Source organism: Chroicocephalus ridibundus, chromosome Z (assembly GCF_963924245.1).
Source record: "Chroicocephalus ridibundus chromosome Z, bChrRid1.1, whole genome shotgun sequence".
Taxonomy (NCBI): domain Eukaryota; kingdom Metazoa; phylum Chordata; class Aves; order Charadriiformes; family Laridae; genus Chroicocephalus; species Chroicocephalus ridibundus.
Window position 1 is genome coordinate 30,185,335 of NC_086316.1, and position 24,930 is coordinate 30,210,264.

At 43.9% G+C, this 24,930-nt stretch overlaps 1 protein-coding gene across 1 annotated transcript in view; it reads right to left on the reverse strand.

The window, feature by feature from the left end:
- The window catches only part of MARCHF3 (membrane associated ring-CH-type finger 3), an 81,528-nt gene that overhangs the window by 3,492 nt on the left and 53,106 nt on the right, over positions 1 to 24,930 (reverse strand). Inside the window, exons 2-4 of the mRNA XM_063320911.1 lie at positions 21,215 to 21,431; positions 18,473 to 18,680; positions 3,865 to 4,074 (exon numbers count right to left, since the gene is read on the reverse strand). Coding sequence (XP_063176981.1) covers positions 3,865 to 4,074; positions 18,473 to 18,680; positions 21,215 to 21,408 — 612 coding nt within the window. The 5' untranslated portion in view covers positions 21,409 to 21,431. The remainder of the gene's footprint in view (positions 1 to 3,864; positions 4,075 to 18,472; positions 18,681 to 21,214; positions 21,432 to 24,930) is intronic.

Consider the following 24,930-nt stretch of genomic DNA (forward strand, 5'->3'; position numbering starts at 1 on the left):
GGAAGGTACAGGGGGATATTAAGTAATATACATGCCTATGAATGTATCCTTCAAAATCCTTTCCTCATTGCAAAAAAGGGTGCTTTTAACCAAATAAATTATTTACCTTTATAAAATCATACTAGGGACAAAAAAAAGACTTTCTGGGTTTTTTTAAATTGGATCTTTTTACAACTGTCTGCTCTTAACAAGGGAAACCTATTCACTAAACAGTTGCCCAAAGACGCTCTTCCAATAGGTGAACTGATTCCCCACCTTTCAATCTCCTCTGTTGCCCCTGAAGATAAAAGTCTGTATTTTCATTTCTGTGGAACATCGTATATGAAAGAACATGAGAAATCTCTTTTTAAAAGGCACTGCAGTGTCAGCAGAAATCATGTAGTAGAGGGAGGAGGGCAAAAAAACCACACAGCACCTGCAAAGATAAATGCCATGCAAAATGCAGTGACTGCTTCAGAGGAGTGAGATAGAATTTAGGTTGAGTTTGCAAAAAGCATCACATGAGATTCTTCAAGGAACAGCTTCATTGTTAAGCCAGGCTTTAACTGCTTGTTTAAGGCATTTTCACAGGATATCCTAGTTAAGTTTGACAGCTTGTTTACAATGAGTTCTTGCCTGGAGGCAGTTTCCAAGTGATGTCAGCTACTGGATTGCAGCAGAGCCACCATTACTCACCCTAAACTGTTACACTGGATGCAAAACTCTTGAGATGCTGAACAAAGGCCAGATTTACATCGGTCCTTGGCACGCTAAACTCCTTTGTTCGCCTCTTCAATAGGATAGCAAGAGGCATGTCTATCTTTCGAACTTACTCTGAATTAATTTGGGATAGCCTTTGTTTTAAACAAGCCATTATGTTATACTGGAAGCTATAAGGCCAAATGCTGTAGCACTACAACCTGCTACTTGATCTTACAGGAGTCAAGATTACCTGCATGCAAGAGAAAGCAGACTGTGGCCCTGAATTCTTAGTTTAAATAGCAACCTGTTTTGTGTGTGAAGCTTTCTTCTTGGGAGTAGCAGGCTTTTTCTCTGTGTGTACATCAGTTACAGTTATTAAATGTAGAGGAAAAGCAACAGCATTTTATGGAGAACTTGGCTGTATTAGAGAAAGGGATAAAATAGCTTCTTGGATGCTAAAAATAGCATCTCTCCTGTTCTCTGCTCACTGGGATAACTGTGGTGTGTAAATAATCCATATGCCAGTTTTTGCCTCCAGAGAAAATAAGCTGATTTATTTGGAAGTAAAAGGAAGTTTTAGTTTTCGTAATTTTCCCAGGACCTAAAGGAGCCTTATATCACATGTTGTGTGTAATTTACCCCACAGCACTCAATATATTCCCTGCACAGCCATAACTAAGCAAGCAGGGCAGGATTCTCTCATTTCTGAAAATTAAAGGGCAGGTGCTGCTGAAGCACTTGATGGGGTTAGCGCTTCTGCCTGTGGGTCCATTCCCTGCTGCATGGGAAGTGGGGCATGGAGCCTCCCCAGGGCAACTGCAGGCTGGGGCTTTCCTGCATGACTGATGGGGCTCAGCCATGTCTTCCACGTGCAGGGTGCTCAGTGCCATTTGTAAAGTAGTTGCTTTAAATCTCTACCTTGCAAATCTGCCCTCTGAGAAAGTGTGTGAAAACGCTGTCACTCGAGCCTGTTGACTAACGTGCAGATGCACCGAAACCTCCTCAAAACTCTTCCATCCAGTACTAATGCTGTGGGGGCAATGAGGGCACCCTCTGCACTGTGAAGAGAGCCTGAGAGTCCCTCCCATCACTTCTCTCTGCTCTGCCCACTGAGTTAACCCCATGCTGAACAGAACGGTTACTCTGCCCTGAAAGGCTTCCTGCCTTGCCCTTCCCTGACCAACACAGGGCTTCATTAGCCCATCCACCTCCTGCTGGTCTGAATAATAGCTTAGAGTGGACTACATCTTCCACAACTCAGTGGTCGTTAAAGATACTGTATTTCAATTAAATCAACCAAGGTATGCATTTACTATCAGGCTCACTACTGCCATATTCTCCAAGTGCCAATAACACATTTTCCTGTATGCTTTTGAAGGAGTAAAAGTTATAAAATGAACAGAAGGGATTTTTGCCACTTACGATGCAAATGCAACAGGCGGTGTTAGGGACTACAACTGAGATGCTGCAGAAGTCTTAATGAGCAAGGTCAGATATGTCCATGTGTCATGGGTAATTAAATCCAACTACTTAGCCAGGCTATCCTTACCAACCTGCAACCATTTTGGTGCTTGTGAATTACGTATATTAGGTAAACTGGAAAGCATTTGGGTTTCTAAGATAGTCATTCACATAGGAAATTTGAAGAATCTTCACCTGACAGACACGTCTACACACAGTACTGCAGCAAATACAAGTGCCACCTCACTGCTGGAGTAAATGGGCATCCTGTCAAAGGGGGAGTGCTGCTGCTTCACAGAAGATGGAAGCAGAAACAACAAAAAGAGAAACTGCAGGAGGCTGTGCCAAAACAGGGCGCTTTCCCTACTCTTGTGCACTGCTAAAATTAGCCTGCAGTCCTCTATGGATGAGACAGGGTTTCGCTGTCATGAACGAAGCAAATGGGATGTCACCTTTCACAGCTTTCTTGGAGCTAGCTGCCAGGTAGCGTGGGGTTTTTGTGTTTCCCCCCCACCTCTCCTTTTCTAAGATTGCTCTGGGTGCAACATACGGGTTTCTTGCTGTGGGCTAGCTCTACTAGTGCGCTTCTTACAGTGCCACCTCCTCAGAGCTTACACTGATCAAAAACTGCTGGAAGGGGTCAGCCATGCATCATGTGGCCATACGCACTGAGGAGCAGAGCTGGGTGCTGGCCCTCTGGGACTAGTGTCTGTGGCAGCACCACAGGCAGGGTGGCTGTCGTGGTTTGGGCTGGGTCTGGAGAGTGGTCTTGCCCCCACGCTGGACAGCACAGGCTGAGATGAGCTTTTCCTCTCACAGCCTTGCACCACCGCACGGGCGTTACCCTGCTAGTGTGAACGCTCCCTGTCCGCAGCTGCTCCTCTGTTCTCCTTCCCCCGCCAGAGCCAGAGGTGTGAACTGTCGAACTCAACAGTAACCTGGGTTTTTCAGTGAACTGCCAGACCACAGCTAGATAACACTTATTTTGGCAGCTGTGCTCTGGGTTCTCTTCGTTTCTCCAAGGTCAACTGTTTGTTGGCGTGCTGTGGCCAGGAACTGATCTCAGTTTAACAACTTGACAAAAAACAAGTGGCTTTTGGGATGGGTCAGCACACAAGTGACAGCACACCCGGGTGCAGGACAGGAACGAGGCAGTGATTTAATCCGCGCTGCAAAGGCAGATACATTGCTACAGGCCTGGGTGTAAGGTGTGTTCTGCCATGGAGTTCCCACAGTACCAAGAGCATGAGGAATGGGGAAAGCATGGGATGCACACACATCCAAGGCTTTTGGATTGTAGAATTGGCCAGATGTTGGGATAGAGTAAAATATGAATCATCTTTGGCAGCCAAGTTGTTGACCTAAAGCTTTTCTGTGCACTGTGCTTTCACCTTTTGCACGTTATCTTTGATGAAACTCCCTCCTATAGCATCTGTCTTGAACTCCTCCATGTTACTTCCCCGTCTCCCTTTTGCTATTCCCTCTGGTGTTTGGGATTTGGGAATTACTAACCCAAAGGTAAACTGTCTTTCTGGCTTTCCAGAGAACTTGAACGGCGTGGAACCAAGAGGTTTCTTGCAGATGTAACTTTATCAATACAGAAGGTAAGTATAAGCAATGTTTTGTACAAGGGCCTACCTGCTCTACAGCACTCTGTGTAATTAATTTTCTAATTTGTTCTTTTGCTTATTCCTGTGAGTTGAATAGAAAAGCAATACTTACTAGGGTCCAAAAGAGGTAAATAGTGAAGAGTGCGACAGTGAGTGCAATGAGGCCAACAGCTTCTAGCCTACTACTAAAGTGCAGATGGTCCACTGCTCCTCGTAGACACAACCAGCCGGAGATGGTTGCCAGTGGAGTGATAAACAAGAAGCACACCATGTCTCCAAAGAGAGTCCGTTTCTCATGCTGGGGCCCTGGGTTCCTCAGCCACTGCAGGAAAAACACAGACAAAGCAAGTGTCAGCACAGGGAGAATGTTTTACCTCAGATGAGCTGCTTGCTTGCAAAATGCCAACCAGTCCCTTTGAGGAGGGCACATGGACCACATGCAGGATGTGGCTTTGGCTGTCCCTAGAGAGCTCCCATCCCAACTTCTGCCCCTCGCTGCCTCCTGATGTGCATCTCTAGCCACGCGTACCTCCCACATCGTTTATTCAGCTGTAGTAAAAGCTGCCTTCAGAAGGGGATGTGCTTTGCGTAGTGCAGGCCCTGGCATTTGGCTGCTGAACTCTTTGAGAAGCTCCCTTCTTAATATGGAAAGAATCACATGTGACAGCTCCAGAGTGCAAAAAATGTTTGATAATATTTTGTAAGCTATTTTAAGATGATTTTTTTTTTCACATTCTACTTGTTGTATTAACAAAGCCATTTTCAACTTGCTTTCAGACATCCACATGCAAGCAGAGTTGAATGCACACAAGGTTACTTTTATTAAGAGGGTATTAATCTTGCAAAACAGCGTGCCTGAAAGTCAACTGCTGGAACGAAGGGTGATTTACCAGCTATCACGCCCATACGCCCATGTTTCTATAATCTGTATTTTAGATATCAGAGATGAAAGAAGTTCAGCCCACAACAGTACACTGGGACCTTTTAATAAAAAAGACTCATCGTTCAATTTGATTTGAACAGTATTTGAACAGTAAGACTATCCAGTCCTGCAATTTTTGCCAATGTAAGCTGTAGGATTTGGTGAAAACTGCTCTGCAGCATCCTTTTATGTGTTTTTTTTGTTCTTTGAGCATATACCTACATGCATAGTACTACCAAGGATAGCCAATATTTCTTACTGTGGTATCTGGGAACCCCAACCAGCCTGGGAGCTGCACATACATTTGACCAGGCTGGATGGGACTTTGAGCAGCCTGGTCTAGTGGGAGGTGTCTCTGCCCATGGCAGCGGGGTTGGAACTAGATGGTCTTTAAGGTCCCATCCAACCCAAATGATTCTATGATTCTATACTACCCTGGCCACTGAGGGCCCTCACACCAAGTTCCGCACAGTGTCTGCCCCAGAGAGTCCACAATCTGAGCAGAGGAGCCAGAGCCGGGAACGCGCAGCAGAGGTGGAGTGAGCTGCCATGACCCCCACGGCCGGAGTGATTGGAGCAGGGAGCCCAGAGCAGGGCAGGTACTGATTCCCAGTCTGGTGCATCCCTCCCAGACCGCCGGCTCTGAGTGCAGAGGCCATGCTGTAGGCAAGGGAAGTCACGCTCCTCCAGGGAGCTACTGCATTATCAGTCATCAGAGCAGCAGCTCTGCGCCAGCGGACATGGATAAGGCTCATGCACCCTTAAACCGTTTGAGCCTCTCATTTGTGTTACACATGGCAGTAGAAGTCCCGTCTCTTTATCTCCAGAAACTAAGGCTGGGGAGGCAACTTCACCCCTTCACCAGTTAATGCCCTTTATTCACAGCCACCTCAGGTTATTTTCTTCTTCCATATTACAGTGCTACAGCTATGACTCAGAGGAACAGCAAGACTCAAGAGTCTTGATGAGACAGGGCAAGCCTAACAGTGTGTGCAAGCTAATGAATATTTCTCATGCAGGTATCCATTGCAGCCCTCTATTATTTTCAGACCCTGCTTCATCTTTTCCAATACCATGAAAACAAATACAGCATTTTCTCTCCATCTTCATATGGGGCAAAACGACAGTAAAACCAGAGTGCAACCAGGAACAGGCAGTCACTCATCTGGCACTAGCAGAAGGACACAAACCAGTAGACAAGTTTGCCTCAGACTCACCATCTCTCAGATGGAAATAATAAATTAAAATAAACAGGATTTTGTGAGGTTTAACTGCAACACAGTAACTCAGCAGCCTGAGTGTCACGTATGACTCAGGAATTTAGAAGAACACAAAAATATGTTCATAAACATTTTTTGCAGGATGTAGGCATTTAATTTGCTTGAATACTTTTAAAATCCTAAGGAAATGGGAAGTGCTTCATAACTGCTACCTACTACTATAAGCAAGAAGTTGTAACAGAATACACTAGTTAGAGGGAGGCTCAGTATTCTTTTTTTTTTCCTTTCCAAGCAGTGTCTTAAGCTCAAGATAATTTAAAACACCAGAATACCGGGCGTGGAGGGTTCACCACAACCAGGAGCTAAGAACCCACAAAGCTGCTTGCTCACCCCTCCCCACCCTATCGGTCTGTGGGAGAGAACAGGAAGAGGCTGCAACCAAAACTTGCTTCTGTAGAGCTTGTACAAAATAAGAAGACATATCTTTACATTCAAGCAGCATTTTATTGTAACTTCATAGAGAACGCTATAGTCATGTGTGAAAGGCTCACACCACTCTCCTCGGAGCTTTCATTCCATTTACTTAAAAACACATGCAAGGGTGCGTGCGTAACAGTTCCAGGTTGTATTTGGTTGTTTCTAGACGGGTCTGATTGCAACTTTCACCTTGTTCGGTTTCCACAAATCCCTGTAATGCGAAACCGCCAGGAAAATGAGAGGAACTGAAAGCACCTGGTAGTGAAGATTCTGCTTTTAAAGGTGACTGTTTAAAGGTTATGTGAAAAGTACTTGTTTAAAAGGTGACCTGCAAGAGAATTGCTGAGCACCTGCACTTCTTTATCTCAATGGGAACTGCAGGTGTTCCCCACTTTCCCAGGGCAGACCTTAAAACGCCAATATCTCCTTATCTCAGTGCTATGTTGACTGTCACCCCTGTAACTGGGCAGTGAAGAACACACTGCAACATTTCAGAGTCCGTTTAGTGGAGGTTGCATCCTCGAATCACAGTCTGTTGTGATCCCTTTGGCATCTGTGTAGCTCGGCTAGTGCAAGAAATACTGTTTATTGATCTGAGTGAGAAGGAAGAACAGCAAGAATATGTACATGCAAGGAAGCATATACATTAAGGCAGGTGTTGTCATCTCTGCCCTGCGACTCCCTTAACTTTCATGAGAAACAGTAAAATGCACTTGAATTGAGATGGCATTTTGCAGTGTGCCATCTAACTTGATTGAAAGTTTGAGGAGACAAAAATGGTGCGAGACTGCTCCACTGGCTGACGGCTCCCTGCACTCCTTATGTCTTGTCTGATCCCTATGAACAAATAATCAAACCCAAGCAATTCAGGTATTAGATCATGCGAGGACAGAGAAAAGTAGTGTTAAATAATAAATAAAGCCCCCACCATTCTACAGCCTAACCTTAAAAGCTGGAGACGTTTCATTAGCTAGTTCTGAAGTGGGATTCAAAAGCAATGAATAAGTAATTTCAGTGGCTGTATGGATTTCAATCACAAGCACCTATTTTTCTCCAGAAGTTATGAAAACTCTAAATCTGCTTCTGTTTAGATTCTAGGTTTCAGTCTTTTGTTTTGTAAATGTGCACTGACAAGTTACTTTATAGCTAAAAAGCCAGGTCAGCAAATCCTTTTGTGAAAGTGAAACCCACACAATGATCCTAACAAAGTGCTGAGCTTATTAATTAGCGTGGCAGTACAGTAGCGACTACCCTGCTGGCAAAGAATGAGATGTAAGGTTGGATGCAACTGTCAGATCTGTGCTATGATACTCTGAAATCTGCCCTATTAAAATGTGTCAATGTGCTCAATTATTTCTGCAATAAATTCAGACCTTCACAATAATAATTTCCGTTTTGTGGGGAAAAAAAAAGGTCATAAAGAGGGTCACGTTTGAAGCAAAACGCTGGTCTGTATCAAGTGCTGTCTTAAAGTGACTAGTGATTCCTGCTCCTGACTCACAGGTGGAGAGCCAGAGTGACAAGCCACAGACTGACTGTAGGAGTGGTGGCAAGCATGAATTCAAGAACGGGTAAGCGTAGCGCCTGACACACAACCCAATACTGGCTCATGACTGACACATGCAAAGCAACCCTGGTGACTGATACACACCTGATGAGAACCCAGCCCCTCAAAGAAACATGGGGTCCCACCTCCTCCCTCACAGTGACACATACCAAACAGGGTCTGCACACAAGCAAAACACCCCCCAAACCCTGCGCTAAAGGCAATGGCCGCATGACAGCTCTCTGCTCCCCCCGCCATCCCTGCCATCCCTTGGGCAGTGGGTGCTGCTGCTGCCGCAGTGGCCTGGACCACACACCCTGCTCCACCACAGGGGCGCTCTGCTCAGCCAAGCTCAGCAACACTGGGCAGGTGTTGATGAAATGACCCCGACCACCTGCGTGGCAGGGGACGGGCACTCCCCAAAAGGGCAGCTGCAGCAATCAGTCTGGGCAGGGAAACATCTTCGGCCATACGTCGCTTTGCCCAGCAAATGTGGCTGCAGGCAGTGGCAGATGCGCGCCTGAGACGGAAAGGCGATCTCCTCCTGCGTGCAGACAGGATCGCTTCAACTGGGAAACAGAAAGGGCACCGAGAAAACGGAAAGCCCACACCACAACAGGGGACTTCAAAAGTTTGCCTCATTTAACCCAGCAAAGTGATGCTCTAAATGCATCTTGGGGATGGCCAAAAGAAGGGAGAACTGAAGGGAGACATCCATGAAGGAGAAGTGCTACTTAAGCTAATGGATCATGTTGGCTTAAGAACAAATGGATAACAGCTGGCTGTAAATAAATTTAGGGTAGGAAGCAGAAAAAAATTCCCAGCCTTCAGAGGATCCAACTCTGGAACAGCCTCCCGAGAACAGCAGTGTAGGCTAAAACCCCCAAAGCTGTCACAGTTTTATGAAGGATCTTACTTACATTTTGAAAGAGATTTTTGATGTATTGCATTTGACGTGAGAAAAACACTGTTAACACACCCAAGGCTCCTTCACCCCACAGGCTGCCACGTGTAATACACATACAAGGATTTGTTGCAGGTACGTCACAAAACAGAGCTGAGTTTAAATTATTTTCTGCCCTAGAAAGGTTAAATTGAGCTCTTGACCTTCATCAGAGGGTCTCCATGCTTCAGTCAACTGAATGTCAACTCTAGTGCTCAGGAACTCAATATGGATTTGCAACAGTCCCTGGGAGACTTTTGGTCTACGATCCCACTACTGGCTTCCAAAATTTTACCTGATATTTAAAAATGCATGCAAAACCAGGCTGTACGATCTGCCAGCAAAGTGAAGACTTACCTTTGGAGAAGGAAATCATCAGCACAAGCAGCAACCAAGGACCAGAACACCCTGGAGAGGCTCAGACTAGGAATTTATCTAACCTAATTAAAATGAGCTGCCAGCAGAAAACTTCTGTAAAACACCTCCACAAGTTTGAGCTGCTTCACCCGTGCCAAAGGCCAAATCCTGGAAGCACTCACCTCCATAGGTCTAACTTCAATTAGATGACTCACAAACGCTAAGTAAAGTACATGCATAGTGTTTTCTAGATCAGATCCTAAGGCTATAACCTGTTTCTACTGGGAAGCCCTTTTTAGTTCACTACGTTTTCATTGAAAATTGATTTTACATAAATGTTCCTGGAGTTGTACCAGCAGCAAAGAAGATACCACAGAGTATGAAGAAAATCCATCACACTGCTTTTTAGTTAAAGGTATTTAAATAGTTATCACATATGAAGCTGGGGGGAGAAGACAGGAAGGAATTGTCTTCCCTAAATGTGTTTCCCTTTGAACTAAAAATAGTTTATTACACATCAAACGTATCAGTTCATTTCATTCTTTTCACGTCGATAGCTCTGCAGTGAATATTGATGAAAGCAGTCTGTACACAAGCAAAACTGCTAGCAATTATTGTAATTTCTGGTTTCATGCCAGCAGTGACCAGTGAGAGCATTTTGCCTTGGTCTTTAAGCAAAGAAAGATTGATATTGCCTGTTTTTTTACAGTGTTTCTCTTGAATGAAGGACATTTTAAAAGACCAGGACGTCCATTTATTGGTCAAAAAAAAAATAATAAATTACATCTGAACCGTTTTGTTCAAATACTTTTTTACTTGAAAAGTTTAAGCTATTTCAGTTAAATGTTTTTAAACTAAGCTTAACGACATGTAACTTAAAATAAAGTCTCCCAGACCAGAATGGTATGTGTGTTTGTTTTCAATGCAATGAAACATTTGGGGTGACTTGAAACTTTTCTAGGTTAATGTTTTGCCAAGGAAAACAAACATTTGACAGTTACTTTTCAGTTGAAAAAATATTTATATTTCAGTTTTTGGGTTTCCTGCTTAGATCAAACATTCAGTTACTGGCATAGTGTTATTGTCTTCAGTGGGTGCTTTTAGCAAGGCCATGGTGACAGTCCACAGAGATGCTCCTTTGGTCCCAGAGACAGAGGTTGGTCCCAGAGACAGAGGCCTGTTGACAACTAGAAACTAAATGGTTTGATCTCTGCAAATTGATTATGTTAATATTATGGCCTCTTTGTAACACAGTCTGCTCTTATTTAAGTTTAACCTTCATTTTAATTCCAGTCCAGGAAATATGTTAATTGTGGATGCCTGGATGAGCCAAAGCTACTTTTTGAAATAGCAAATTAATTTCATCTGCAGGTTTCTGTAAGTGGAAAGAATAAGTTATTCATTGTAAGTGTGGTGTATTTAATTTTTTTTTGTTTTGTAAAAAGAATAAACCACAGTCCAGATAGGAACCAACCCTAGGTGGTAGCTAAGTGCAAGGAGAGTACTGCAGGCTGTTGCTATCACACCATAACCGAATTTGCAAGCTAGACCTTGGGTAGTCTGCCAGCTGAAAAACAGGATTTTGACAGACAATGCTTCACCAAGTAGCAACAATACAGTGGCCAGTAGATGTGGTGTTCCGTTCCTGGATTATACAACTTTTATGTCTAAAAACAGTACTAGTAACTCTCTCACTGTGAAAACAAACAACACAGCTTGCTATATTGTGCTACAAAAATCTATGAAATTTCTTGCAGGTCCTATTAAACAATCTTATACTCTTTAACGTTAGTCTGGCTTACTCCTATTCTGTTTTCCTGCTACCCATTTTTAGTTTATATTTGATGTGATGCTTGTATCAGGTAAAAGATTTCAAGATGTGTCAAGAAAAAAAGATCTCGTGGAACTCTAGGAGAAGCAGTATTTCCTTTTATCTCTTTTTTTTTTCCAGAGTTCCCATGCTATTTTGGATGAATGTATTCCCAATTAGGCAGACAAATGTATGCATTCAAGAAAATCAATCAACAAAAATCACGTTTTGCATTTTGAATCAAAAGCAAAGCAGATTTGCTATTGGCAGCCCATATTTCAACACATTGCAAATGTCCTGATCTACATGCTCAAATACATGGAAACTAAAGACATGATAGATAAGAAATTCTTGGTAGCTCTCCAAAAAGACAGATGCAATAAAACTATTCATCTCAGCACTTTTTTTTTTTTTTTTACTAGAAAAAGCAAACTTTGACTGACTCCTATTGGTGATGGGAAATGCTGCCAGCAGGACAGAGATGATAACCAGGCAGTTTAGAACTGTATTACAGAATCATGATGTCCAAAGAGAAGTCAACAATACCATTATCTAAAACAAAAATAGCTTTTTCTTTGAAAACCCACTGCATCTTTCCTCATCTTGCTAGTCCTTAAAAAATATAATTTGGTCTTTTCCAAAGCAGCTATTTCCTCTCTGATTGTTCATTTACTTTCTCCTGGGACCTTTCCTCAGTGTTTTTTGCCCTTGATCACTAGTTCTTTAAATTTAGGAAAGAGCAGTTAGAGATGCAATCGTTTAAAGGCACAGTCTGTTCACTGACAAGTAATTTTTGCTTTTCTTCATGTTTTTTTTTGCAGGGGGGCGGGTGGGTTGCTCTTGTTTGCATTCTTGCTGTCAGTACTATGAGAAAGATTTGTGCTTGGGAAAAGTCAACCACTGTAGCAAAACTCTTCTCTAAAGAACACGAAACAACTATTTCATTTCTCTTTCTTTAAAGGAGAGAGAACAGCTTGTTTTGTTGTCTGCGGTTTTCCTCATTAGGAATGAATAGAGTATGGTATTCTACATGTAAAAAGTGCATCTTGAAGAGGTTATGTTTTTGCCCTTTTTGGGTCAAGAAGGGAGGGATAATGTAGACTTAAGTTACTTGCCCCCAGCCCTAATGTGCGCTACTGACAGCTGCAGTTCCTCCAAACTTGAGATTCATTAAAGTTCTCCTTGTTGGTGACTACACTGAGTCACCATTTTCCTTGTGGCTTTAAGAGTGATCCTTCTACAAACTATGTGTAGCAAATCTGGTGTCTCTTCACTACAGTAATTTAATGCTAATGACTTGCTTCACTGAGCAGTGGAGGGGAAAAATAAGTAGAAAGAAAATTAACAGATAAAACCAGCATGACTCAAAGTCTTGCACAAAAACTAAATCCATATTTCAGTGTAAGGCTTCTAGAAATTTTAAATTATAATGTAAGCTCATCTTAACTACTTCATGCACAGATGTAGGTTTTAGGGTTTTTTTAAATTTATGTTTCTTTTCTAGCATGAGCTCTACAGCCAGCAATACATTGGAAAAAACCAAAGTTAATTTCTGCCCAATATTGTGAAGATTATCCTGCCTTTAATTTTTCTCCTAGTCATGCTGTTTTGCTTCTGAGTTTATACTGTTAACTGAGTGTTTTCTCTTTGTCTGTTTGTTTGTTTGCAAAAAATGAACCAATAGATACCAAATCCTGGTTGGTTTAAAACATGTAAATAACTCACAAGCAATACAAGCCTAACTTAACGTGGTCACATAATGTTGTTCTTACACCATATTTATGTTGTAGCTGGGTTGTTTCTAACAACATTTTATTGCACATAAATACATTTGTACTGCCATGTTTCACGTCCATTTCTGTACTAAGCCAAGTGGAAGCAACATAGAAGCAATATGGAAATTGAGATAAAAATGATGTATAATACTCATAATAAAGCTTGCCTGATCTTTATGCTGAAACACAGCAAAAGCACCTACATTAATAATGTCACACATTTCTAGAGTGGCTTTCTTTCTGTGGATTGGCTGCATTAAAAGAGCAGCTCATATAAAAGTGGAAGGTCTATAAAAATCACTAACTGAAATTACTGCAGTTTGATTTCACTGTGTTTATTTTGAGATCCTTCCAGGTTTGTGAAGACGAACATCAGGTCTACGCATACCAACCACCATATTATAGACTCTTCTTTCCTCTGGCGTCTTAGAATTTCTGCTGCTTCAGCCTGGCTCCTCTGCGTCAAATGTAGCCAGGTTCTCACTGGCAGTGGGGTGACCAAGGCATGGGAGACAGAAGTAGGGCTACTTTTTTTCTTTGAGATGCATCATCCCTAGGCACATTCACAATGAGATATCCGTGTGCCCAAGCGCACATCCCACACATCTCTAGTTTCCAGAAGACTACAAGGGGTACAAGGGTGCTGCACATCTAGGACACGGTAGAACAGGTGGGTTCAGACCTTGACTGTACTTCTTGAATTTAATTTTGCAGTATCATGAGCCCTGGGACTGAGGGGAATGTGCATGTACCGGTAATGTGTAAATGGACAACGTCTTTTGGATTACTGACAAATAGCTACTTTTAACTCTCTACAGTGGACTGCTGATGTCTCCAAACAATCCCCTTATCTGAAGGAGGAGCTTTGAAATCAAGCAAAATGGCTAGACTTGCTCTTCTGATGCCTGTCAAGTGCCTCAACAGCAACATGTTGTTCAGCAAAAATATGACTCCAAATGGCAGCTCCAAAGATGCTACAGAAAGCTTATGCTACAGAAGATTATGTCTGATTGATGTTGGTCGTTTCCGTTTTCTTTGCCAGAGCTTGCCAGGTGCCCTCCAGAAGGGAGATGAACAGGACTCAGTGATCTTCAGTATGAAAAAAACTCTTTTTCTATCACAATCCATCTCATGCTCCTTTACAACAATATATCAAGTTCTCTCCAGTGCAGGCATTGTGAACAAGTTCACGAGTGGCTGAGAAATAAGGAAGTCCCAGGTCCCAGTGGAGAGCTGAGGAGCATCATCCCAGCCTCTGAGCAGAAGTCCCACCAGAAGCAGGTCATCTGGAGGGAGTGCAACAGTTTCCACCCAGTTAGTTCAGACCATAAGCATGGCAGTTTAAGTGCTGAAAGTCAGATAGGGCATGAGAGGGCTCTGCGCTTACCTGCAGTGTGTCAGCCACCCATTTAACAACATCTGTGAAGGCTCAACAGAAAGCAATTCTTACCGACAACTGAAAAATCAAAGAAGGCACATTTGACATGTGTAGGTCAACAGTATGGAGACAAGGAACTGTAAAGCAGACCACTCCTTTTGGCTGACCAACCTTTGACAAACACCTGCGGAGGAGGTGAAATGTGTGCATTCCCTGACGTGTACTTCTTTGACTTGATGAAGGACAAGTCACAGAGCTCCTACACGCAATATAGCAGGAGGCAAAAGACATAAATGGTGGATGGCAATCACATATCACTGTCCTTGAACGCTGAAGGTGGGGTAAATCCCCACCATAATGCCTGATTCATGGTTCAGAAACACTATTCTTCTGGGGAAAATAATCTGAGTTAAAAAAAAGAGTGGACCAAGAATGACTGAAGCTTCACAAATGCAATGTTGAGAGGATAGATTTGCCTGACAGGCTGTACTACTGTTTCCTGCCTCTCTGGTTGGGTTTTGGGTGGCAAAGAGCAAATTGTACATTTCTCGGGAGATGTTTCTCCCCCAGACAACAAAAACATGTCCTGTGGCATAGATAAAGGAATGTCTCCCTTGAGAAGTACATAGTTTGAAACCCAGTTGACCAGAGAGAAGCTTATGATGGACAAATGATACGAAGGATAAAAGAGGAAATGGAGGTCTACATGAATGCTATTTTTCCTTTGCTTTTCCTTGCAAAAGAATTCCAGGAAAAAAGAGCCTGTTGTGCCCAACATAAGTTGGGGAGAGAAAGAAGAGGTGATCTCCCTGCATTTTTGCATCCCATGCATGATGTATGCAGGAGGCAGGATATAGCTGTAGATATGTCCCTTGTATCTGAGCTGAAGAACTCCTGTTTGAATGCATGGACCCACATCCTTAGTGTGAACATAGGCAACTGCTTAAAAGAAGGCAAAAAGCCATCTTGCAAGAAATTTTTATCAAGCGCTTGCTTTCATTTCATAACGAACTAATGGAAAACTAATAATGTGGCCAGGGGTGCAGAGGGAGAAATGCTATGGGTTCACTAGCCTGTTCTGATCAAATCAGGAAGCACAGCAAGAAATTGTCTGCTGCTTCCATAATAATGTACACGGGGGAGGAAGGAACAACCACCCATGCCACTTACTGCTCACTTCATTTAAAGCCCACTACTGCTGCAGCCTCTCCTGGGTGCTAACAGCAGGAATGAAGTCAGACATGACATTTCTAGATAAAGCAAGTGAAGTGTCTCAATTTGTTTCCATTGGGATTTGCTTCGCTCCCACAGCTAAGCCGCTAAGAAGCAGTGATCAATCCAGCGAAGGGATGAGGAGAAAACATAATACCATGTTCTCTTCTTTTTTTCACCCCTTTAAGAAAGTGAACAATATGTCTTTGAATAGTCAGAAATACCACTTCTTTTTCCCTGATGGAAAATCTCTAGGAGAAAAGATGAACATGATGATTGATTCCTTCAAGCATTTTTATATTACCTGTCACTGATCAATGGATGGGATATATTCTCTGCGTGAGATAGGGCCTGCTGAGGGGTTACTGGATAAGCTTCTACAGACTATGCCCTACAAATGACTTTATGACTACACAGAGACCTCCTAAAATGCATTGGTAAACTCATCATTCACCTCCACTCAAAGGACCATTTACCAATTCCATTATCTAGTTCAGGGGAATCTTTGGAGATCTAATTATCTTACTAAATGAAGAGAACTTTGACTCCTCCCCTCTTCCCCCCCCCCCCAAGAAAAAAACAACAAAAACCCACAAACAAACCAACCCACACAGGAGTTAAAAGCAGGTGGCCACTCTGGCTTGTCACTCATCCAAATATTACAGCAGGTTTTTGCAAAAGATGGTCCTACTATACCTGATACACATCCCTCCGTGCCCTCATACCCTAGGTAAAACAGGGAGACAGAGAGGAGGGTGCTTTTAGGACACAGAAGATGGAGGAATCGAGCAACTTGTATCTGCTTTAGTCATGCTTTGGGAAGTTTCAGATTTGCTGTAATTACTTGCATGGAGATGTCTTTGGATTTCAAAGCACTGTGTACTAAATAAGTATAAACTTTAAGGACAAAAAAATTATACTAACAGAAATCAAGAAGTTTGACTGGTATCTTCCTGCTTAATTTGTACCCTTGCATACAACCCATCTTAGTTACTCTTTTCCTCTGCTGCTCTTAACTTTAATAGTACAGCTTCAATTCCCTTCTAAACCGAAAACATACTCCTTGTAGAAGATCAAAAAGTAGGTCAAGAAAGCCAGTTGCTTTTTTTTACAACCTTTTCTGCAACTGCATGCAATTACTACTGCACTACAATACTGTGGGTATGGTAGCTGAGGAGCAAGAAAACATTAAGTAGTAAAGAGAAAACATCAATTAACAATGTGTACTATGTTTCAGAAATGTTCTTGCACCTCGTTCTCATTTGTCCTCAGCTGAGAAACAAAAGATAGCTTTATCATTATTATCGTTATTATTATTGTTGTTGCTATTATTTATTACTGCTTTTGCAAAAAAGAAGCCTCACTTCATCAGGGAATGATCAAGCGACCAGACGCCCCCAGCCTGGGCAGGGTTAGCTTCGCTTTCCATGTCTTCAATCGTTGTTAGCGCTGAAGAGCATCATGTCTCATTTGTGCAAAGCAAGCATCACGAGCAGCTGTTGCAAGGAAACAGCTTGGAGAAGCTGGACTCTTAAAATCTAACTGTTTACTTTGCACTGCCTCAGCACCGCTTATCTTCCTCTTCAGAAGGCAAATTCAGAGCAGCAGCGCCCTCGCGCCAAAACTCCAACTGAAAACTGCCTGGCGCAGGCTCAGAGCAGCTGGCTGGATGAAGGTGTCATCATCTTCACTGGAGAATGCTCAGTCATAAAGATTTTGCTGCTCAGTCGCTGACAGCCTGAGAACACTCAACAGCAGCATTTCTCAAACTGGGACCAGCTTCCCGGGAGAGGCTGGAGTCCTGCTAGAAGCACCAAACAAGCCCGGGGCAATCAAACACAGCTGGCCTGGGCTTGCTCTGGTTAAGGCTTGACAAGACTACAGGTCTTGTGCTACATAGTGTGTCATGTATGTCTTTTTTGCTGATCCTAAGGAAGAATGAAGACAACCTTAGGCTTAGACACAAAATGCGCATGCCTAACTTAATCCGGCATGAAAAAATTTTGGTAGTTTTCAATGACAACTGCTCACCCCATCTCTGCATGGGCCCCTGACCCACTTCCAAGCAGTCAGTTTTATCCCGCATCCTCTCATCCGTGAATACGAGCAAAACAATATGCCCCTCCTCCCCCTTATTTTTAACACCCTACCTCCTTCACCCAGTTCTGCTACAGTTTACAGGAACAATGAAGATGCACAGGAAGGACATGTTGTCCTGAAACCATGCTTAGCATGTAAGCGTCTGTGTCACCAACTGGTACAATAAGATGCTTCTCATTACTTTTGTAAAATGTTGTTATTTGTAATTCACTTTTAATTCCAACATGAACCATATTTTTTATGGGTTTTTTTTCCAAATGAAAATAGGGGAGGAGAAAGATCATTAACAGTGTAACGACAGTGATCCTAGCTTTTTTCTTTTTCTTTTCCTGAGGACCAAAAAACCCAACCTTCATGGTCAAACTTCATGCAGCCACTAAAGCATCCACAGTTTGTAAAAACTGAATTTTAATTGATACAGGAGAAACAGTTGTCCAATTCACTGTTGAGTCTGGTATATGGGCAAAAGGAGGCCAAAAGGTCACTCATAAATAGCTAAAGATGCCAGACACAGAGCAAGAACAATTCCTTCTTGTGGGCTTCACATTGAAACTAGGTTTCCAAGGCTCCTTGGTTTGTTACCTCTCTCTCAAAGACATGGAAAAAAAAATACTCCTGACACATATTTAATACACTTGCCTCACGTTCCACAGAAACTATTACTTACCTCTCTTCCACCCTCTACCAAGCTGGCTCGTATACTAGGAATTTGCTGCACCCTGTTTCCCAAATCTTCACTCACATTTACAGGAAAGCAAACCCATCAAGCCCATTCTTCTGGCTTGTTTTGATTTGGTTCAAAATAAGGGCTTTGTTATTCCTGCCCTTTCCCTGAGCCCCTGCCCTCACCTTGCCAAGCCCAAAACACACAGCTTGCTTCAGCTTCAGCAGAGCTGCAAAGGCTCTGCGATGCCTGTATAAGAACAAACACGATTCACTCATTAAAGCGAAGCTTTTGGGGATGTGCCCCGCGTACTGACCTCCACCAATGGCCTGGGTTTGCGCTCCACTGCAAACCTGAAGTGGCAGAGTTCACAGTAGCTGGTGTTTGAAGATGACAGCCAGTGCTCCAGGCAGCTGCGGTGAATGGTCCCCAGGGTCCCCGTACATTCGCAGGGGGAAAGAAGGTCTTCCTGACTGCTGCCCTCGTGGCAGATCCTGCACATCGGCCGGTCATTGAAGGGGCTGCTGGAGGAGGAGAGAAAACTGCTGGTCAGTATACAGGGCTGTGATCTCGCCTCTCCTTCTCTCTGTACGGCGTGAATTAACAATGTGGGAAACATTTGCAGCTTGCGTACTTTACGCTGTAGTTAGCACACCAAGCTGCTGGCTAGTAACATAATGGCTGCAGGCGCTTTGGTATTCTTGTTTAAAATACCTCTTCTGTAGGGGAGGGGGGCTTCCTTCAAGAAATCTCTAAATGCATCAGGGAAGTTTTAAACCTGCCTCGGCTGGGCACCTCTTACGCTAGTGATGATCTGTGCCACCTCTCCTGACCTACAGGATAGCATCTCTTATGCTAGTAAAGATCCCCAGACCTACAGGGTAAGCTGTTTTCAGTGATCAACAGCAAAGGAGTGCTGGACCTGAAACCACAGCACCTTGCCCTGTACTGGTGTGACAGCAGGGCCACCACTTCAGGGAGGCACGTGCAGGCAGTAAGCCCTTGTCCCTGGGGAGGGTTTCCCTCTCTTTGGGACAACATCCCACAAGCAGCTCCAGGAGCTATATTAACAGAAGGAGGACTGTGCCAAACACACCCCTCTTGTGTAGCAGCTGCCTGTGGCTGCTCCTCCTGCATTGCCTCCCCCAAAGCACCCACCTTCCTGGTGGTGGGTGCTAATGGTCAAAGGGGGACAGGTGCTCCTCTTGCCAGTGAAAACCTAAAAACTCTGATTTTAACTACTGAGATTCTTTGTTTTACAGAGGAATCTTTCAGGAAAGAGGAAGGCAGTGGCATGGCTTCCCAAGGTGTTCAGGCTTTGCGCAGCTGTAGGAAAGCAGGAACAGGCTGTGAGCCCCAGTGCTGCTGGACTATGGATCCACTTCACCCCAGCTTCAAATCAGGCCCCCGACTGCCAAGGCAGAGAAGGCTGACCTCTTGGAAACAAAAACTCTCCCTACCACATATGCCATCTCAGGTGATCTCCTCAGAAAAGCAGGTTTTGTCACTGTCACTGACAAAACCTCGTTAGTGGATACCGTATGGTGGCACACCACTGTTCCCTCTGTCTCTCTTCTGGCTCTTTGCAGGCTGCCCCAGGTAGACCTCACTCAAGTGTAGCTGCAGGAAAGCATAAACAGGCCAGCCAGCTTCTTTCAATCTGCCTGGTAAAACAGTATGAAGTTGTGCTCAATGCTCTGCACACACATCCAAGTGCGCAAAATGTACAGGGTTTAAAAAAGTTGCTACAAGGAAAGGGGAAAAGGCCCTTTCAGGCTGTCATATCACATGTGCAGCAGCAGTTAATAATTTCACTCTCCACACGAGTGCAGTGGATTGGATTGTTTGCTGTTTTGTGAAAATCCAGGGCTACTTCAAGACCTATGCAGTCTTCCCAGCTTCACATCTGTGAAGTAGAACTTAATTTTGACCCAAGTGTCAAATCTGGATATGGCCAAACCCTTATGCATCCTTTTTCTTGCTTCTAATGAAAACTGCATCCAGCTCTAGGGACCCCAACATAAGAAGGACATGGAGCTGTTGGAGCGGGTTCAGAGGAGGGCTACAAAGATGATCAGAGGGCTGGAGCACCTCTCCTACGAGGACAGGCTGAGAGAGTTGGGGTTGTTCAGCCTGGAGAAGAGAAGGCTCTGGGGAGACCTTATAGCAGCCTTCCAGTACCTGAAGGGGGCTACAAGAAAGCTGGAGAGGGACTTTTTATGAGGGAGTGTAGCGACAGGACAAGGAGTAATGGCTTCGCACTGGAAGAAGGTAGATTTAGATTGGATATTAGGAAGGAAGTGTTCACTATGAGGGTGGTGAGACCCTGGAACAGGTTGCCCAGAGAAGTTGTGGCTGCCCCATCCCTGGAAGTGTTCAAGGCCAGGCTGGATGGGGCTTTGAGCAGCCTGGTCTAGTGGGAGGTGTCCCTGCCCATGGCAGGGGGCTTGGAACTAGATGATCTTTAAGGTCCCTTCCAACCCAAACCATTCTATGATTCTATGAAAACAAAGCCAGCCTGAAGCAGGCTAGTGTTTTGAAGGGCATATTTCACCAATAATCTGCCATTCTAAACTGACAGCAGAAAGAGCCACTCTCAATCACTTAGACGATGGCTGAAGCAGCAACACTTCTGTGTGCGTCCCTGCTAGAAATAGCTTGTTTGGCCGCTCAGCACGCTGGCTTGGGAAGCATGAAGGCAACGTGCCACAGAAGTGCTGGCAGCAGCACGTGGGCTAAACACGGCATCCCATGCCAGCCAGCACGCGCTGAAGCCTCCCGCTACGCATCAGGGCAAATTACTGCAGCTGGCGCACTTGAGCAGCAGGATCCCTAGACAGCTTGCTTCCCCCTTCTTCACTGAGTGTAATGGTGAGGGCTTAATTGCATATGTAGCATAATCATTGCAAAGTTAGGATGAAGGTTTAATCACAAGAGCACCATGGTAAGCCTTCACAAAGCACACCACCACACCTTCCCTTCAAGCGCCTGTGGGACTTGCGGGTGGCAGCTGTGGAGGGTTCACTCCAGCCCACCCTTCCCACCGCCCCCCACGTACCTCTGCGTGGCGAGCGTCCGCACGACGGAGGAGAGCAGCTGCCCATCTTTGGCCGACACCTGCATGACATACTGCGGGCAGCTGCTGGCTGGGCCACCGCTGCTGCCGCCGGGCAGGGTCTTGCCATCGGGTGCCGGCAGGCGCGGGCGCTCCGGCGGGACTCCCGGCAGGTGACTGCAGCGGCTCGTCCTCATGGCGGCGGGTGGCGGGTCCCCATCTAGGGAGAAGGGAGGAGAGGGCGGTGGGGTGGAGGGAAGGGGCACGTCCCTCCCTGTCTGCAACTCCGCCGCACTAATGGATACCAGGCGGGAGAAAAAACATCCCCCTCTTTCCCTCCCTCCCCACCCCAGCCCTTCGAAACCCGCTCAGCAGGGAGAGTAAGCTTGCAGCGCTATGTGTCGTGGAAAAACAGCTTGTACGTCTCAGAAACAGCAAGCCGGGGCCACTGCGCTGCTTTTTTTCTCTGCAGACTCCTAAAGTCAGAAGTGATAAACGGAAAGACTGAACCTTTTTGCCTCCCCCCTCCCCCTCTCCCCCCCCACCTCAAATGCTGCAAAGGAACAAGGAACATACAATCTTCACCTTGTGCGCTTTTGAACTTAAAGGCTGCCCAAGTCCACCAACAGGGAAAGTTACAAATCTGAGGAGAAAGCAGCCGATAAGCTCCAAATCCCTTGTTGAAAACACTCCACTGCTGCCAAGTGCTTTCCAACATGAACCCATGGCAAAGCACAGACCCAGCAAATAATCCTGTACAGGTCTTTTTGTCACACAGACTCACTTAATAACAGCCTGTGTGCAGTAATAATTTATGCCACAAGGTGAGACAGAAATCACAGCTTGCCTGTGCCTTTCTTTTCTGCTTTCCTCGTACTTCCATCGCTTACGCTGTATTTTGCATGATGCTTTCAACCATGGTAACTGGAAAGCACAGGTTGTCTGGTAACAAAGAGCCTGGGAATGTAAATTCCTGATTCCTTTGTACGCTGTTCCTTGCTGGGTGTGCCTGTCTGGGAGAGGAGGCTGTGTGATTCAACAGGCAGAAGAACCAGGCTATGTGCCGGCAGGCTTCCTCTCCAGGTCAGTCACGAACAACATACCTACGGGATGGATTAATCCACCTACAAAAGGGGGCAAAGACCTCCTAGCATGCCTCAAGACCCTTGGCTACAGTCACGTGTAAATCCTACAGGTTACTACTATGATATCCACGTGTTGAAATCAGGCACATTCACCTGCACGGCATTTAACCCTCAAAAAAAGCGTTTGCATCAGACACCGTTATTTGCGCAGTACCAGTACTGCAGCAGGAAACAGTCTTTAAAAATTAACCATTAATCTATTCTTTTAAACGGAGATATTTCTCTGGGCTTTAAAAGAAATCTTGTAAATTGATCTCACTGGATTTGCGCAAATGGCAGGGATAACTTTCTGAAGTCTCCTGAATGGGCGTCTTCAGCAGCACGACTTTGCAGCATGCAAAGATGTGATGGAGGTGCTGGACCACTTGTACCATGCAAGTTTTCACATAGGGATTTATATTCTTAGAAAGGCATCTAAAACAGGAAAACACTTGGCAAAGTGTTTGTTTTACAGGATTATTTCAGCTATTTTCAGACCATGCATGCCCCAGAGAGCGAACTGGAGGCTGATGAGACAGCTTACAGGGGATATATAGTGTTCAGAGAATGGGGAAGGAAATCAGACTCTGCCCCTCATTTACAATGAAAATGAAGCAAATGGCTGATTTCAAAACCATTAACACATAAAAGATGCAGACTATTTAAGAGAATAAGAGCCACGGACTCTCCAAGGAGACCATGGTATCAGCAACATTTTACTTTCAAAATCCATGCTGAGACTATTTAACAAGAATATTCAGCAGCTGAGTAGCTGCTTCATTAAACTTAAAAAGCCCTGGCAGTACCATGCTTACAAACCCATGCTACAGAATTATGTATTTCTTTTCCAGTTGCTTCACTGACCTCATTAAGTACAACAGTGGGTTTATCGTTGCGTATAAAGTTACCATCCAAGCCTTTACAAACACATCCATCAGCCACTTGATGAGTTCAGAGCTGAAGCATCAGATGATGCAACTAAATGCAAAGCTTTAACGCACACCAGAAATAATGCAGCTGTATCCCAGCAATGATGTTAATTCAAATTTCTGCGTACAGCACCGCACTGATATCCCACTTCGGCATAGCAAATACATGTAACCCCTTTCTACCTAACTAATTTTTTTTAGAGAAAGTTGGACATTACAACACATTTTCATGATTTCAGAAGAATGGTTTTCACAGAAATCCAGTGTATGTGCATGGAAATAGCACAGTTACAGAATTAAATAATATGTGCTTTAACACTGAACTCTGTGGTAAATAATGAAGATTGCCCTGAGAAGCACAGAGATCCTAAGAAAACCTGAATGTCAAAGTTGACATTAAGGAATTGTAAATCTTAATATCCACAAAACCCCGAAGTCAATATTTACCCATATATATGTATTATGTTCTGCCTGAATGTTTTTCACCTGAAAGAGGTGGAAATCTGTCACAAATATCTTAACAGAAGAGGGAAAATGAAGAACAAAAGCAGGAATGTTGTGTTTAGATGGTATTTAGGGAGAGACGCAACATTAAATGGGGGAAGCCAGAATATCAGCATTTATTTCAGATGCCAGAAAATTCAGAGAAATGTGGCTGAATTTGGCACGATGGATATATGCCTGAAGAAATCAAGCAATTAGGTCTTTTTTTTTTCTTTTCTGTGTTACTACACCCACTCCTCTTGCATGTCTCTTGTCTAGCCAAAAATCTATTTTAAGACTACCTTACTACTGTAATATTTAAACCAGATTTTTTCCCTGTTCTAGTTCTTCTGCTTTGCCTTTGGTATCAGTCTCTGACTTCCTCTTCTCACCTCCATCTTCTGTCTTTTAGAGTGCCCCTCCAATTTCAGTACTATATTCCAGCCATCACTGATAAGCGTATAGTTCTTGGTGCGTTCCTTCTCTTCACTTTCTTGTGCAATTACTTCAATCAGATATATAAAAATCCCATTTTCAGGCCTGTTTAACGATCATAAGTTGAAAAACCCTGAGATAAGGGGAAATTCTTTTTTAGTGTGTCATATATATGCCATTTTTTATTTATATATATATATATGTATATATGTATGTGTGTGTGTCTGTGTGTCGGTATGTTTATGGGTACCACAGCAAAAGTAAAGATACTGTATGTATTTTCTTTGTACCATAACGGGGGTGGGGTGGGGTGGGGAGAAACTGTTGAATTCTCAGAGTTGTTCTGTATCCTCAGAAATTTCAAATTCCTGGCTGGAAAGAGGTCAGTACAGGTTTTCCTGGTGGGAGGACGTATTGGAATGGCATTCTATTAGTCGCTGGTTAAAGTGTCCTCGTGATTTTTCCCATCTGCTTTGTTCACTGGCTCATGAAGTAAATATCCCTCAGCCAGCACTGCAAGTCTCGCATATATTCCTGTTACTTTTGCATTCAGCACTCTGGTTTACAAACATGAAAAGCAGAAGTCTCATAATAAGAAGTCTACCCCCTTTTTCAATTTACACAATTACAGATGCAGACGGTGACAGTAATTTGCGGTTATTTATGTTATTTCCTCAAAAAAAGTGCAGACACTATACTTACTTTCAGGTTTGAGACAATCTGAGAAACCTGAAGGTACACAAGTCCA